Source organism: Neoarius graeffei, chromosome 21 (assembly GCF_027579695.1).
Source record: "Neoarius graeffei isolate fNeoGra1 chromosome 21, fNeoGra1.pri, whole genome shotgun sequence".
NCBI lineage: Eukaryota > Metazoa > Chordata > Actinopteri > Siluriformes > Ariidae > Neoarius > Neoarius graeffei.
The window spans coordinates 41,808,733-41,823,502 of record NC_083589.1 but is presented as its reverse complement, the minus strand read 5'-3'; the positions used below and the strand labels follow the sequence as shown (position 1 = coordinate 41,823,502).

At 40.3% G+C, this 14,770-nt stretch overlaps 1 protein-coding gene across 1 annotated transcript in view; it reads right to left on the bottom strand.

The window, feature by feature from the left end:
- Window positions 1-2,687, bottom strand: part of terfa (telomeric repeat binding factor a) — a 28,311-nt gene extending 25,624 nt beyond the window's left edge. Inside the window, exon 1 of the mRNA XM_060903140.1 lies at window positions 2,501-2,687. Within this exon, the coding sequence (XP_060759123.1) occupies window positions 2,501-2,657 (157 nt within the window). The 5' untranslated portion in view covers window positions 2,658-2,687. The remainder of the gene's footprint in view (window positions 1-2,500) is intronic.
- Between the last annotated feature and the right edge of the window lie 12,083 nt (window positions 2,688-14,770).

The following is a 14,770-nucleotide window of genomic DNA, read 5'->3' as shown; positions in this document are numbered from 1 at the left end:
GATGTTCAACAAGTATGCATGGTTATGAGTCTGATGGGCAGGGGTTTGTTTACTTTCAGGCTACATCCACACGACAACGGCAACGAGATGTTATTTAAAAATATATCGCGTCCAAATGGGCAACGATCTTTAAAATATCAGGTCCATATGGCAACGCAACGCTTGCTGAAAACGATGCAATACACATGCCACACCTCTAGGGGCGCTGTAAGACGGTCTCTTCGGAGACACCAGAACAATAGAAGAAGTAAGGACGCATGCGCATAAACTATTATGCGCGAGACTTCATATTAGCCACAAAGTCAGGAAAATCTGTTCGTAAAATTACATTATAATGACCAAATACAATGAAAAGTATTTTTCCAGTCTCACCTGTGAAAGGTAATCCCATGTGATCTCATTTGGACGGCAAACCTGTTGGTACAGTTAAACGCAGCTAATCTTTATTCTCCGCTTTGACCTATCCAATATGGCGGCGAGGATGACGTATGATTCTACGCGGAAGGCGGCGTCTTTAATGGTCCGGAATAAATTGAATGCTACACGTTGATGGATTAATTTGCTCTTCTATGCCCTTTTTGAGGAATGTATTGTAGGACTTAAACCAACATCTGAAGAGGTGAGATCGCTCCTTTTTTTCCCTATTTTTGCTGGCGGGATTGACTCTGCCCTAAGGGCAGAGTCTCTCTCTCTCTCTCACTTTGCACCATTACACAATAAATATTCACAGTGAAAATATTTTGTAAGCGCGTTTCATGAACCAAGTTATAGGATTTGTTGACAACTCGCATCGAGTTCGTTACACTTCTACCCGGCGTGAAGCACTCACAGTCATGTGGTTGTGACGTCATCATAAACAAATCCGTTCTACTCATCCAGACGACTTCACAACGGCAACGTTGCCAGATCTTTCCACTCTGGAACCCGTTCTCAAAAAGATTGCGTTTTGGGCACCCAAAACGCCGGTGCCGTGTGGACGCCAGGCCTAAACAATAAGCAATTGTATCGGAGTCACCTGAATCCGTTGCCGTGTGGACAGGGCCTCAGCCATACAGTTCACATGTTGATGAAAGAAGTAGAAACCAAAAAAAGGAAACTCAAAAAGTGACCTTGATTATAACATTATGTATGTTATTTAGAATGGAGTTTTCCTTTAAATATCTTGAGGTGACTAAAAATCTGTGGATCTCCAGTTTACCCAGATGTGAGAGATAGAAATCCAAGTTATTGGTCTCACCAGGTCATAACTAATAATAAACATATTTAGGCATAACTTTAGACCAATCTCTTTCTGGCGATAGTATTGTAGATAAAATTGTTTCTAAATGTTCCAATAAAGTAAAGTTTCTGTATAGAAATGCCCGAAATTTTGACAAAGACATTAAAAAACTTTTAGTATCAGCTTTGATTCGGTGTCATTTTGACTACGCCTGTACCTCTTGGTACAGTGGACTGACAAAGAAATCCAAGTCCAGATTACAAGTGGTTCAAAATAAGGTCATCAGGTTCATGTTGAATCTCCCTCCTAGGGCTCATATTGGGGTGGAAGAGTTTAGAAATGTAGGATTGTTACCGGTGGATATGCGTGTAAATCAGTTAAAGTTAGGACATGTGTATAATATTTTTCATAATAATGCTCCTGTGTATTTGAAAGAAAATTTCCAACATAGTACAAATTCACGCACCAGAAATAGTATTTATACTTTTAATATTACCCATGTTGGGCCTTTTAGTAAAAATAGTTTTTATTTCACTGGTGATTCATTGTGGAATGATCTACCTCTGTCTGCCTGATCTGCTCAAAATAAACGTATTTTTAAGAAAATGGTTAAAGATAATTTTATGTCACAACTTCTAATCAACAGTCAGTCTGCTTTTATATATTATTGATGTTAAAATTGTGTAATATATTGAAATTTTTTGTATTATTTTTTTCTTTTTGGATATATTACTCTTACTTTATTTATTCAGTTTATTGTGATTTATTATTAGTATTATTATTGTATTTTATGTTATTTGGTGCTATTTTGTTTACCTATTCGAGGACCACAATGGAAATAAGTATTTTTACTTTTTGTGTTATCCTCCGCAATATTTATATTTATATTATATGTTCACATGTTATGTATATGTTTCTATTGCGAAATAAATAAGTCAATCAATCAAAACTGCAATGCAATGCAATTATGGGTCATGCATGGAAATAAGTAGGCTTGTAAATTATTCCTCCAAGAAAAAAAAGTGAAATTTTTGTTTGCAATTATCTTCTTTAACGTCCTTGTGATTTAATTATATCCAGTAACAAGCAGTCAGGTGAGTTTACTGTTAAAGTTGCTTATTCAAGCTTCTCCGTGTTGCTGTTATGACTAATGTTATATACTAACCATGTTGTGTAACTTGCACATACCGCTTATTTATATTTGACTTCATAAACAAGAAACACGATTAAAGAAACTTAACATGCTAACTAGCAAAGCACAGGTTTTTAAAGCCCACTTACTTTCGATAAGGTCCCTGAACTTGATGAAACTATCATAATCTTCATTTCGAAACGCCTCGAAAGCTTTAAAAACGTAAAAATCGAAAGTCCAACGGTTAATCATTTGTTCTTCACTAAGTTGTTTGCTGTCGTTCTTGCTGGACGACGCCATGTTCATGTTTTTTTTTTTTCTTTTATCTGGCGCGTAAATTCCTCTTCTTCTGCAGTATTTTAAGTTTCGGGGCTACAAACCAGCAGGTTTATAGTCCGCCCCCTACTGGCCCTACTTTTCATTTATACGAGTTAAAATAAAGATGGATGTATTTTGGATTTAAATGAACTCAGGTATGAAATTAATTATAACTGTGAGAATTGTGTGTATGTTATTATTATTATTATTATTATTATTATTATTATTATTATTATTATTATTTGTTGTTGTTGTTGTTGTTGTTTCAATAGGCCTACTCTTCAACTCTGTAGCTCATGTCAGTACTGTAAATATTCTCAACCTTTACATTTACATTAGTGACTTATTCAAAGTGATTCACAGAATATTCAGGCGGTATTTGTTTATATTTGGAGGCTACTTTGCAAAATTTGCCAAGTCTTGTTTTTGGTAATAATATACAATTTCAGATATAAATTCATAAATCTGGATTTGCTGTAATGTTTGTAGGCTGCTGTTTCATAGTTAATTATGCAGGGGAACTTTGCGCATAAGAAGAGCCCTGAAACCACATATGGGGAATTGGTATAAAAGAATTACATCATTAATATGCAATTATTATATCCATAATAGGTGTTATTGGTGGCACACAACCTTTTTACTCAGGTCAAAAGCATGGTTCATACATTAGAAACCCATTTAACCCTAAAAGGACCTAAACTAGGGCGGCACGGTGGTGTAGTGGTTAGCACTGTCGCCTCACAGCAAGAAGGTCCGGGTTCGAGCCCCGTGGCCGGCGAGGGCCTTTCTGTGTGGAGTTTGCATGTTCTCCCCGTGTCCGCGTGGGTTTCCTCCGGGTGCTCCGGTTTCCCCCACAGTCCAAAGACATGCAGGTTAGGTTAACTGGTGACTCTAAATTGACCGTAGGTGTGAATGTGAGTGTGAATGGTTGTCTGTGTCTATGTGTCAGCCCTGTGATGACCTGGCGACTTGTCCAGGGTGTACCCCGCCTTTCGCCCGTAGTCAGCTGGGATAGGCTCCAGCTTGCCTGCGACCCTGTAGAAGGATAAAGCGGCTAGAGATAATGAGATGAGATGAGATACAATTTCAGATATAAATTCATAAATCTGGACTTGCTGTAATGTTTGTAGGCTGCTGTTTCATAGTTAATTATGCAGGGGAACTTTGCGCATAAGAAGAGCCCTGAAACCACATATGGGGAATTGGTATAAAAGAATTACATCATTAATATGCAATTATTATATCCATAATAGGTGTTATTGGTGGCACACAACCTTTTTACTCAGGTCAAAAGCATGGTTCATACATTAGAAACCCATTTAACCCTAAAAGGACCTAAACTAGGGCGGCACGGTGGTGTAGTGGTTAGCACTGTCGCCTCACAGCAAGAAGGTCCGGGTTCGAGCCCCGTGGCCGGCGAGGGCCTTTCTGTGTGGAGTTTGCATGTTCTCCCCGTGTCCGCGTGGGTTTCCTCCGGGTGCTCTGGTTTCCCCCACAGTCCAAAGACATGCAGGTTAGGTTAACTGGTGACTCTAAATTGACCGTGAGTGTGAATGGTTGTCTGTGTCTATGTGTCAGCCCTGTGATGACCTGGCGACTTGTCCAGGGTGTACCCCGCCTTTCGCCCGTAGTCAGCTGGGATAGGCTCCAGCTTGCCTGCAACCCTGTAGGACAGGATAAAGCGGCTAGAGATAATGAGATGAGATGAGATGAGGACCTAAACTACTGAGTGGGATCAGTTCGAACCTCAGAGGTGGTGTGGTGTGCTGCTCAGTCTATTCAACTGACATAACTTTTTGCTTTTAGGAGTTTGTTCCTCTATAGATTCTTTATCTAAAATTATGTTTGTTTCAAGATTGATGAAAAAAGTGTTTAACAAGGTGACTGATTTTCTGTTGGGGCCCCATAACTCTGTGAGATTTGTTGCAAAAATATTTCAGCAAGATCTAGTCGCTTCTTTGTGTGTCTATCTTTGCCTGTCTGTATGTTTGCATGCTTGTCTCAGATGTCTGCCATAATTAGGAATATAACTCTTTCTTACAAATTGTAGATAACTAGTGAACCTGCTAGTTATAGACTTACTGAAATGTCTGATGCTTATCTGTCCATGCACTCTACATACAGAACAACAGACAGTCCAGCAGATACAGAGGAAACTGACATTGTCTAGTTGTGAAAGTGACATTGTTTACTTCTGAAAATAGTCCAGTGGCTGTTCTGGTCATAATATGTGTTACCAATGCTTTTATCTTTGTGTTTTGTTTTTGAATCCTTAGGCAAAGTGTTACTTCTTTATGTAGTTTGGACATTAAAACAAACAAACAAACAAACAAACAAACAAACAAACAAACAAACAAACAAACAAACAAACAAACCCAGAAACTGCTAGCAGCTTAGTAATAAATGTATCACAGAAATTTTTTTCTGAAATGAGAGATTGTGAGCTGAGTTCTGGAATGTAGATAAGCTATAAATATTCTCAAGTTCTGTAGCAATAGTGTAAAATATTTCTGGCTTTTTTATGTTCTCTATGTACTTAAATATCTCATTTTAAACTTAACTTGATAATATCATGTAAATATATGATTTATATTCACATAAAGTTACAACCCCGATTCCAAAAAAGTTGGGACAAAGTACAAATTGTAAATAAAAACGGAATGCAATAATTTACAAATCTCAAAAACTGATATTGTATTCACAATAGAACATAGACAACATATCAAATGTCGAAAGTGAGACATTTTGATATTTCATGCCAAATATTGGCTCATTTGAAATTTCATGACAGCAACACATCTCAAAAAAGTTGGGACAGGGGCAATAAGAGGCTGGAAAAGTTAAAGGTACAAAAAAGGAACAGCTGGAGGACCAAATTGCAACTCATTAGGTCAATTGGCAATAGGTCATTAACATGACTGGGTATAAAAAGAGCATCTTGGAGTGGCAGCGGCTCTCAGAAGCAAAGATGGGAAGAGGATCACCAATCCCCCTAATTCTGCACCTCCAAATAGTGGAGCAATATCAGAAAGGAGTTCGACAGTGTAAAATTGCAAAGACTTTGAACATATCATCATCTACAGTGCATAATATCATCAAAAGATTCAGAGAATCTGGAAGAATCTCTGTGCATAAGGGTCAAGGCTGGAAAACCATACTGGGTGCCCGTGATCTTCGGGCCCTTAGACGGCACTGCATCACATACAGGCATGCTTCTGTATTGGAAATCACAAAATGGGCTCAGGAATATTTCCAGAGAACATTATCTGTGAACACAATTCACCGTGCCATCCGCTGTTGCCAGCTAAAACTCTATAGTTCAAAGAAGAAGCCATATCTAAACATGATCCAGAAGCGCAGACGTCTTCTCTGGGCCAAGGCTCATTTAAAATGGACTGTGGCAAAGTGGAAAACTGTTCTGCGGTCAGACGAATCAAAATTTGAAGTTCTTTATGGAAATCAGGGACGCTGTGTCATTCAGACTAAAGAGGAGAAGGACGACCCAAGTTGTTATCAGCGCTCAGTTCACAAGCCTGCATCTCTGATGGTATGAGGTTGCATTAGTGCGTGTGGCATGGGCAGCTTACACATCTGGAAAGACACCATCAATGCTGAAAGGTATATCCAGGTTCTAGAGCAACATATGCTCCCATCCAGACGATGTCTCTTTCAGGGAAGACCTTGCATTTTCCAACATGACAATGCCAAACCACATACTGCATCAATTACAGCATCATGGCTGCATAGAAGAAGGGTCCGGGTACTGAACTGGCCAGCCTGCAGTCCAGATCTTTCACCCATAGAAAATATTTGGCACATCATAAAACGGAAGATACGACAAAAAAGACCTAAGACAGTTGAGCAACTAGAATCCTACATTAGACAAGAATGGGTTAACATTTCTATCCCTAAACTTGAGCAACTTGCCTCCTCAGTCCCCAGACGTTTACAGACTGTTGTAAAGAGAAAAGGGGATGTCTCACAGTGGTAAACATGGCCTTGTCCCAACTTTTTTGAGGTGTTGTTGTCATGAAATTTAAAATCACCTAATTTTTATCTTTAAATGATACATTTTCTCAGTTTAAACATTTGATATGTCATCTATGTTCTATTCTGAATAAAATATAGAATTTTGAAACTTCCACATCATTGCATTCCGTTTTTATTTACAATTTGTACTTTGTCCCAACTTTTTTGGAATCGGGGTTGTAGTAAATGGGTAATTTAAAAAAAAATACAGATGTTATAATGGACTTAAGTGATACGGATATATGTTGTTTTTTTACGTTTTTACATGCGCTATTTAGCATTTCCTTTTTTTTTTGTGAAAATGGTGATTGCTGACATTACAACAAGTAAAAATTATTTGTTTGGGATGTAAATAAAGAGTTAATACTGAGAAACCAGACTTGGCAAATTTTGCAAAGTAGGTTACATATGCTCCCTGACTAGAAGTGCTTTGTAGTCTCTATCAAAAACACATCTTCATGATAGTTGATGAGGTCAGTTCATACCTGTTTTCCACCAAGGCAGTTCGTGGGCCGGTTCGGAGCCGGTGCTTAATCTTGCTGAAAGTAAGTCTAAGAAATATAATAACTCCTATGTCCGCACTAAATTGCCCCAAGTGTGAGTGGGTGTGCATGTAGTACCTGCAATGGACTGGTGTCCCATCCAGAGTGCATACTGCCATGCATACAGTGTTTCTAGATCCCCCACCACCCTGACCTTTAGGGGTTACTGAAAATGAATGAATGAAGTCTTAGGTCCTGTTATCAGACTGTATACAGTATTTAAGTTATACAATATTAACACTTTAACACTATGTAGACACTTGACCATCACACCCTATGTACTTGGCGAACATCCCATTACAGATTTAGTCCCCCTTTGCTGTTATAATAACCTTCACTTTCTGGGAAGCTTGATGGTTATGAGTTCAACAGTCAACAGAAGAGGAAAGAAAATCATCAAGAAATTATAAAGGATGTTACTTTATGGAAGGCAATGCCTCCTGGAAAAAAAGACATTTCCAGGCCCTTCTCCTGTTTTATACATATACAGTAAATATACACACACACACACACACACACACACACACACACACACACACACACACACACACACACACTTCTGCAAGCGATGTTTCCATCGAAGAATTCCTTCTTTGTATTCCTTTTTTGAATTCTTTTGAATTCCTTTTGAAATTATAACATCCGCCTTAGAACGTTTTGGCTTACCCTCATATATATATATATATATATATATATATATATATATATATATATATATATATATATATATATATATATAAGTCAAAAAGTTCTAGGACGGATGTTATAATTTCAAAAAGAATTAAAAAGAATTAAAAAAAGGAATACAAAGAAGGAATTCTCCGATGGAAACATCACTTGCAGAAGTGTTTAGACATAAATGGAGGATATGTAGAGAAATAGCTTTGTTATTTTCATAAATAAAGATTTTTTTCATTTGTCTTAGAACTTTTTGACTTACCCTTGTGTGTGTGTGTGTGTGTTTTAGTATTAAACTATATCTTCTGCCCTGTATGCCAAAACCCAAAACTGTTGTATACCAATTGTTTTGTGTGTACTGTAGGTGTGTATTGAAGATTGATTAACTGAATAAATCAGACTTAAAGAGATAAAAAAGGTCTTTATTCTAGATCACATGGCCATCAACAATAGTTCAGAGAATAAGATAGCATAACATAAATATAATATAAACTTTTATTAATGCCTCCTGAATATAACGTGAGAAGTTAGATTAATGAACAGAAATTTCACAGCAATTGTGCCAGTATGACAAATGATACAAAATGAATTGTAGTAACCTACTTATTTTATGTAGGTCAGTAAATTAGTACATAAGAAACATAGACATCTGCATATAAGTTGTGTGTAAATATTTAAAGGTCCCATGGCATGAAATTTTCACTTTCTGAGGTTTTTTAACGTTAAAATGAGTTCCTCTGACCTTCTTAAGTCACCCCAGTGGCTAGAAATTTCATAATGTGTAAACCAAACTATGCCCAGCATTTGAGAATGGTGCGTCAAAACGGCGCGTTGATAAGCTCTTCCCTTTACTACGTCAGCAAGGGAGATGATCCCCACGCCCCCCCTCTGGATTCCCACCCACTGTATGGATTGCCCCGCCCAGTTGTAGTGAGGAGACCATAGAGGACACAACAACATGGCATCACCTAAGCGAGCGAAACATGGAAATTGCGCTGTACATGGATGTGACAACACAGAAAAGAGTCTGTTTTTACTGCCGACGGGAGAGCCCCTGAAGACGCAGTGGCTTAATTTTATTTACTTCAATAATACGCCGTCGAGTCTACCTAAGACGGTGTATGTTTGTCGGAAGCATTTTCCTGAGGAATGTTTCCACAACTTGGGACAGTACAGGGCAGGTTTTGCACATCAACTGTCACTGAAGCCTGGGTCCGTACCAAGCATCCCTGCCGCATCAGCAACAAACACCGAACAAGTAAGTGTATAACTGGTCGTTTTGCTGTGTTTTAAAATCGGTGCGTTAGCCTAGCAATGGCTACATTAGCTGTGCAGCTAACCGCTTCCTGCAGTTAGCCAGGTAATCTGCGCTACAAAACTAAAGAGCATGCAGCATGCTCTGTTAAACTGAGTTTAGTCTGGAAATTGACTGTAACTTATGAGCTTATGTTTGACTATTGCTCTGCAATGCATGTCTTCTGTTGGATAAGCGATATGTTGCTGTAGTTGCTGCTTCTATCCTCTTTGGTTATGGAGTGCGTGTTCAAGCCTAGGGTATTATACGTTCGTAAACTACCACTCCGAACTGTGTCACGTTGAGTTTACGAAAGGAGTCCGAGGGAGAACGGGGTTTTGTTTTAGCAGCGTGGCTACAGGCGCTGATAGCAGCGAGTATGTGTGTGCGCAGCTTGGTCAAGCCCCTCCCCCTCCCCACATGGCCCGCCCCCACCCTCTACCCTTCCCCACCTCCTGCTTCTCATTAGCAAAACGACGCACTGGGAAAAGCGTTGAAATGGGGCTTTCTCCCAGGAGGCTATATTTACGTGCCGAGGGTTCATTTCGAGAAAGGCTGCGGATATAACATCCGGAAACCTCCACGAGCCCGTTTAAAGCATCAACAAACCACCATGCCATGGGACCTTTAACAACCAGGCTACAAATCTGTCAAACTGGGAGATCAAATCAAATACACACGGATATAACACGGTCGCCTCACAGCAAGAAGGCTCTGGGTTCGAGCCCAGTGGCTGAAGGGGGCCTTTCTGAGTGGAGTTTGCACAGTGGCGTGCACAGACATTTTGGGGGGCAAGTGCTCTGGGGGGGGGGAAAAAGGGCACTTTTTTGCACATGTGGAACACCTTATTATAAAAGTCTGAGATTTAACCCTCCTCTTGTGTTCGGGTCGCCACTGACCCGTTTTAGTTTTTAAAGGTGTAAAACAACCACTTAATGTTAATTTATTACATCAAGGCTTTTTGACTTTGCCAGGAATCTCTAATTGAACAAAATAGAAAAATAAATTTTTGTTTTCCTAAATCTGAAAATGGTCTAGCAAAAAATATAATACTTATGTGCAGTTGTTTCTGTATGCGACAGGCTACTTCACGACAAAATAATTACAGCTTGGGCTTAGAGGGCAAACAATACATTTTCACTCGATTCATGTGTTACCTGGCTGGTGGGGCAGGGGAAGAGCTGACTGACTGCCCGATGTGTTGTCTGCGCTACGACAAGGCCGTGGCTTCCAGGACGCTATGCTGCTGCAACCTCATATTGAATGCACTGCACGCTTGTTCACGTGACAGAGCAAGAGAGACAGAGGTCCGGTGTGTGTGCGGAGGGGGCACACATCGGGACATTATTTTCACACACGCTTTTAATGCCACGGCTTTTCTAAAAGATCATGTCGACATTGGCTTCAGTAAACTGTAAAAAAAAAAATTCAAAAGGGCACTTTTTTGGACAGAGGGCAGAGGGGCAGGTGCTTGAGCACCACCTCGTGTCTATCTGTGCACGCCACTGAGTTTGCATGTTCTCCCCATGTCTGCATGGGTTTCCTCCGGGTGCTCCGGTTTCCCCCACAGTCCAAAGACATGTGGTTAGGTTAATATGGGACGGCCTTGGGCTGAGGTGCCCTTGAGCGAGGCACCTAACCCCTAACTGCTCTCCGGGCACTGTTAGTATGGCTGCCCACTGCTCTGGGTATGTGTGTGCACTCATTGCTCATGTGTGTGTGCATGTGTGTGTTGACTGCTTCAGATGGGTTAAATGCAGAGAGGAATTTCATAAGTGTGTGATGAATAAAGTTGTGCTTTCTTTCTTTCCTTATGCAGTTCTATCATCTTTATGCTTTTCCAGCTCTTTGTGCAGAACAGTGCAGTGTGTGATGTTGTCAGTGATCTTTAGATGATGGAGCAGTTCAGATGTGCAGGAATTTGCCACGTCAGATGGGCGGCACAAGAGGAACCAGATGGAGCTGATTCTCAACAACATGCTGCACAAAACCCTTTTTCATTCACACACACACACACACACACACACACACACAGCTGCCGGAGTCTTACAGGAAGCACATTCATACATCATGCTGATGAAAAGCTGACAGTGCATAATAATATACAGCTTTATCACCTTGCCTAAGGACAGTATAAATCAAGACTCTGTCTGTCTGTCTGTCTGTCTACTATCTAGAGTTGTCTGCAGTTTGGTCTTAATGACTTTTAAATAATCTTATAAACACTAGAACACTATAAATAATTATTTTCATTATTTTTATCCCAACCTCTACTCTTTCTTTATCTCGTTTCAGTGAATTAAACAATTTACAACAGGCCCAGAGACATCTTTCAGCCCTCTTCTAAAGATTAGATCCACACTTTATGAAAGAGACATGCTTAAATATTTATTGTGTTGTCCAGGTAAACTTTAGTAGATTCGGAAATAATCCGATCTCTCTTTCTCTTTCTCTCTAACTGCTGTTTCTACACAGGGTTGGAAAAGTTTGCAGCTGTTCGTCGAGGAAAAACACCCTGTTCTCCGCCTTTCAGCACCAATGTTGCCAGATTGGGCATTTTAAAGCAGACAGGCATCGCAGCTTATGAGGCCTACATCGAGAAATTAGAGCTGGTTAGGACAACTCTGTCCATACATTTTTTGAGGTTATATATGCATATCTGCTGTTGAAACTTACATGGATTTGTCAACATTTCTATTGTTATACTGATTTTCTTTTATGTGTATTTATGTCAGGGACGTCAGAAGCATTTTTAATGTGAGGGGGACACACGGGCGGGGGGTCTGGGGTCCTCCCCCAGAAAATTTTTAATTAATTAGATGCCATTTCCTGCATTCTGGTATATTTTTAACAGGTTGTTAAACACCTAATTTTACCTACAAAAGTCACTTAATTCAATGACTATTTTAGACACTCAACAATAAGTCCTCATTCAACTAGTCCATATATTCATCAGCCTGTTTTTAAACCCACTGCTATGCCCAAGATCATGAGATGAATGTGACACAATTTATCACCAACAATGACTTTATGGGTGCATTTTATTTTTTATTTTGTGTTTCCTTTTTTATTTAGTTTTAGATGTAGCACAACATGCCACTGTGCCAAGCAATAGTGACACTCAACTGTATGTTTAAAAATAAGAATATTCATAATTTCACACAATGAACAGGCATGACATGGCATCATGCAAACTTCATAACACAAAATCACACTGTGTCAAGCAACGGTGATACATAAAAAACAACTTCACACAATGAACAGGTGCAATTTTGTTAACCGCCAACAGTGACCTTAGTGGGTGCATTTTACTTTTTTATGATTTCGTGATACTCGTAACAAAAATGACATGGCATCATGCAGTCTTCATAACGCAAAATTACACTGTGTCAAGCAACGACGCATAAAAAATAACTTCACACAATGAACAAGTGCAGTTTTGTCAACCTACATGCAATGGTGGTACTACAGTAACATTTACAGATTAGTATAACAAATAGATTTATAGATATAACTCCTTCTTACATTGGTGCCACCACAATTTCTACCACTTCATAACTTTTATCCCCCTTTCCTTCACAATCTACCTGGAATAACATCCATCTCTCTCCATTGCTTTCCTTTCTACTATTCCTTCCCCATACACTGATTTCCCATGTTACTTTGCAGAAAACTGTGCGGTGAGTTGTTGTAGGTAACGCCCAGAAAACCCGGAGTGGATTTTCAGTGGTATGTGTATTCTCTTATCGATCAAGTGGAATGGATTCTTTCACGAAGCAATAGAAACGGTGCTGGGTGAACTAATATTTTATGTTAAATGTGGGGGGTCCAAACGAAGAATTATGAAATGTGAAGGGGACACATCCCCTTCACATTCAATGGTGGCGATGCCCATGATTTATGTATTTATCTTACTTAAGTTATGTTTTCACAGGGGGAGGCACAGTGGTGTAGTGGTTAGCACTGACGCTTCACTGAAAGAAGGTTCTGGGTTCAAGTCCAGTGGCCAACAGGGGCCTTTCTCTGTGGAGTTTGCATGTTCCCCCCGTGTCTGCATGGGTTTCCTCTGGGTGCTCTGGTTTCCCCCACAGTCCAAAGGCATGCAGGTTAGGCTAATTGGTGGCTCTTAATTGACTGTAGGTGTGAATGTGAGTGTGAATGGTTGTTTGTCTCTATGTGTCAGCCCTGCAATGATTTGGTGACTTGTCCAGGGTGTACCCCGCCTCTTGCCCATAGTCAGCTGGGATAGGCTCCAGCTTGCCCGTGACCCTGCACAGGATAAGCGGTTATGGATAATAGATGGATGGATGTTTTCACAGGGAATATGAAAAAGTATGACACTTTCCCAGGTTCTCACTAACAATTGCTAAAGCAACAAGTGACCTTTCATTTTCTATCTATGTGTGCCAGTTAGTTCCTACCAGTTAGTTCTCATTTACTTCCAGATGTTCAAAAATGAAAGAAAAACTTGTAACTTCATCTTATTCTTTCATGTATTACCTTTTATTAAATGTGTACAGAAACATAATGTAGCAAAATAAAGCTTGGAAGGAAGAAGTAGAGATCATTGGTGCCTCTGGCGAGTGTCAAATGGATGTCAGCTCTGATGGATCTCAGAGCTGGACCTGTCCTCAGGCAGAACACTAAAGAAGAAGAATTCAAAGCAAATTAATTAAAAAAGTGATTTTCTAAATAATATATCCCATTTCAGTACTATGAATTCAATGTTATTCAGAATGACAATTTTGACATTTTTTAAATTTTATTTCCATAATATACATGGGGGCAGCACAGTGGTGTAGTGGTTAGCACTGTCTCCTCACAGCAAGAAGGTCCTGAGTTCGAGCCCAGCGGCCAGCGAGGGCCTTTCTGTGTGGAGTTTGCATGTTCTCCCCGTGTCCGCGTGGGTTTCCTCCGGGTGCTCCGGTTTCCCCCACAGTCCAAATATATGCAGGTTAGGCTAATTGGTGGCTCTAAATTGACCGTAGGTGTGAATGTGAGTGTGAATGGTTGTTTGTCTATGTGTCAGCCCTGCGATAACCTGGCGACTTGTCCAGGGTGTACCCCACCTCTCACCTCCTGACATTGAGATGCTGACTTCTTCTGCTCCTCGGACCTGCCTGATCCATCCTGATGCCTTACGTCTGGTTGGAGTCTCATCACATTGCTCCTGTGGAGGACGACCCCATATGGACAGTTGAAAGTCACACTTGGAAGACGCTCTGGACACTTACACTCATCTCATCTCATCTCATCTCATTATCTGTAGCCGCTTTATCCTGTTCTACAGGGTCGCAGGCAAGCTGGAGTCTATCCCAGCTGACTACGGGCGAAAGGCGGGGTACACCCTGGATAAGTCGCCAGGTCATCACAGGGCTGACACATAGACACACAACCATTCACACTCACATTCACACCTACGGTCAATTTAGAGTCACCAGTTAACCTAACCTGCATGTCTTTGGACTGTAGGGGAAACCGGAGCACCCGGAGGAAACCCACGCGGACACGGCGAGAACATGCAAACTCTGCACAGAAAGGCCCTCGCCGGCCACGGG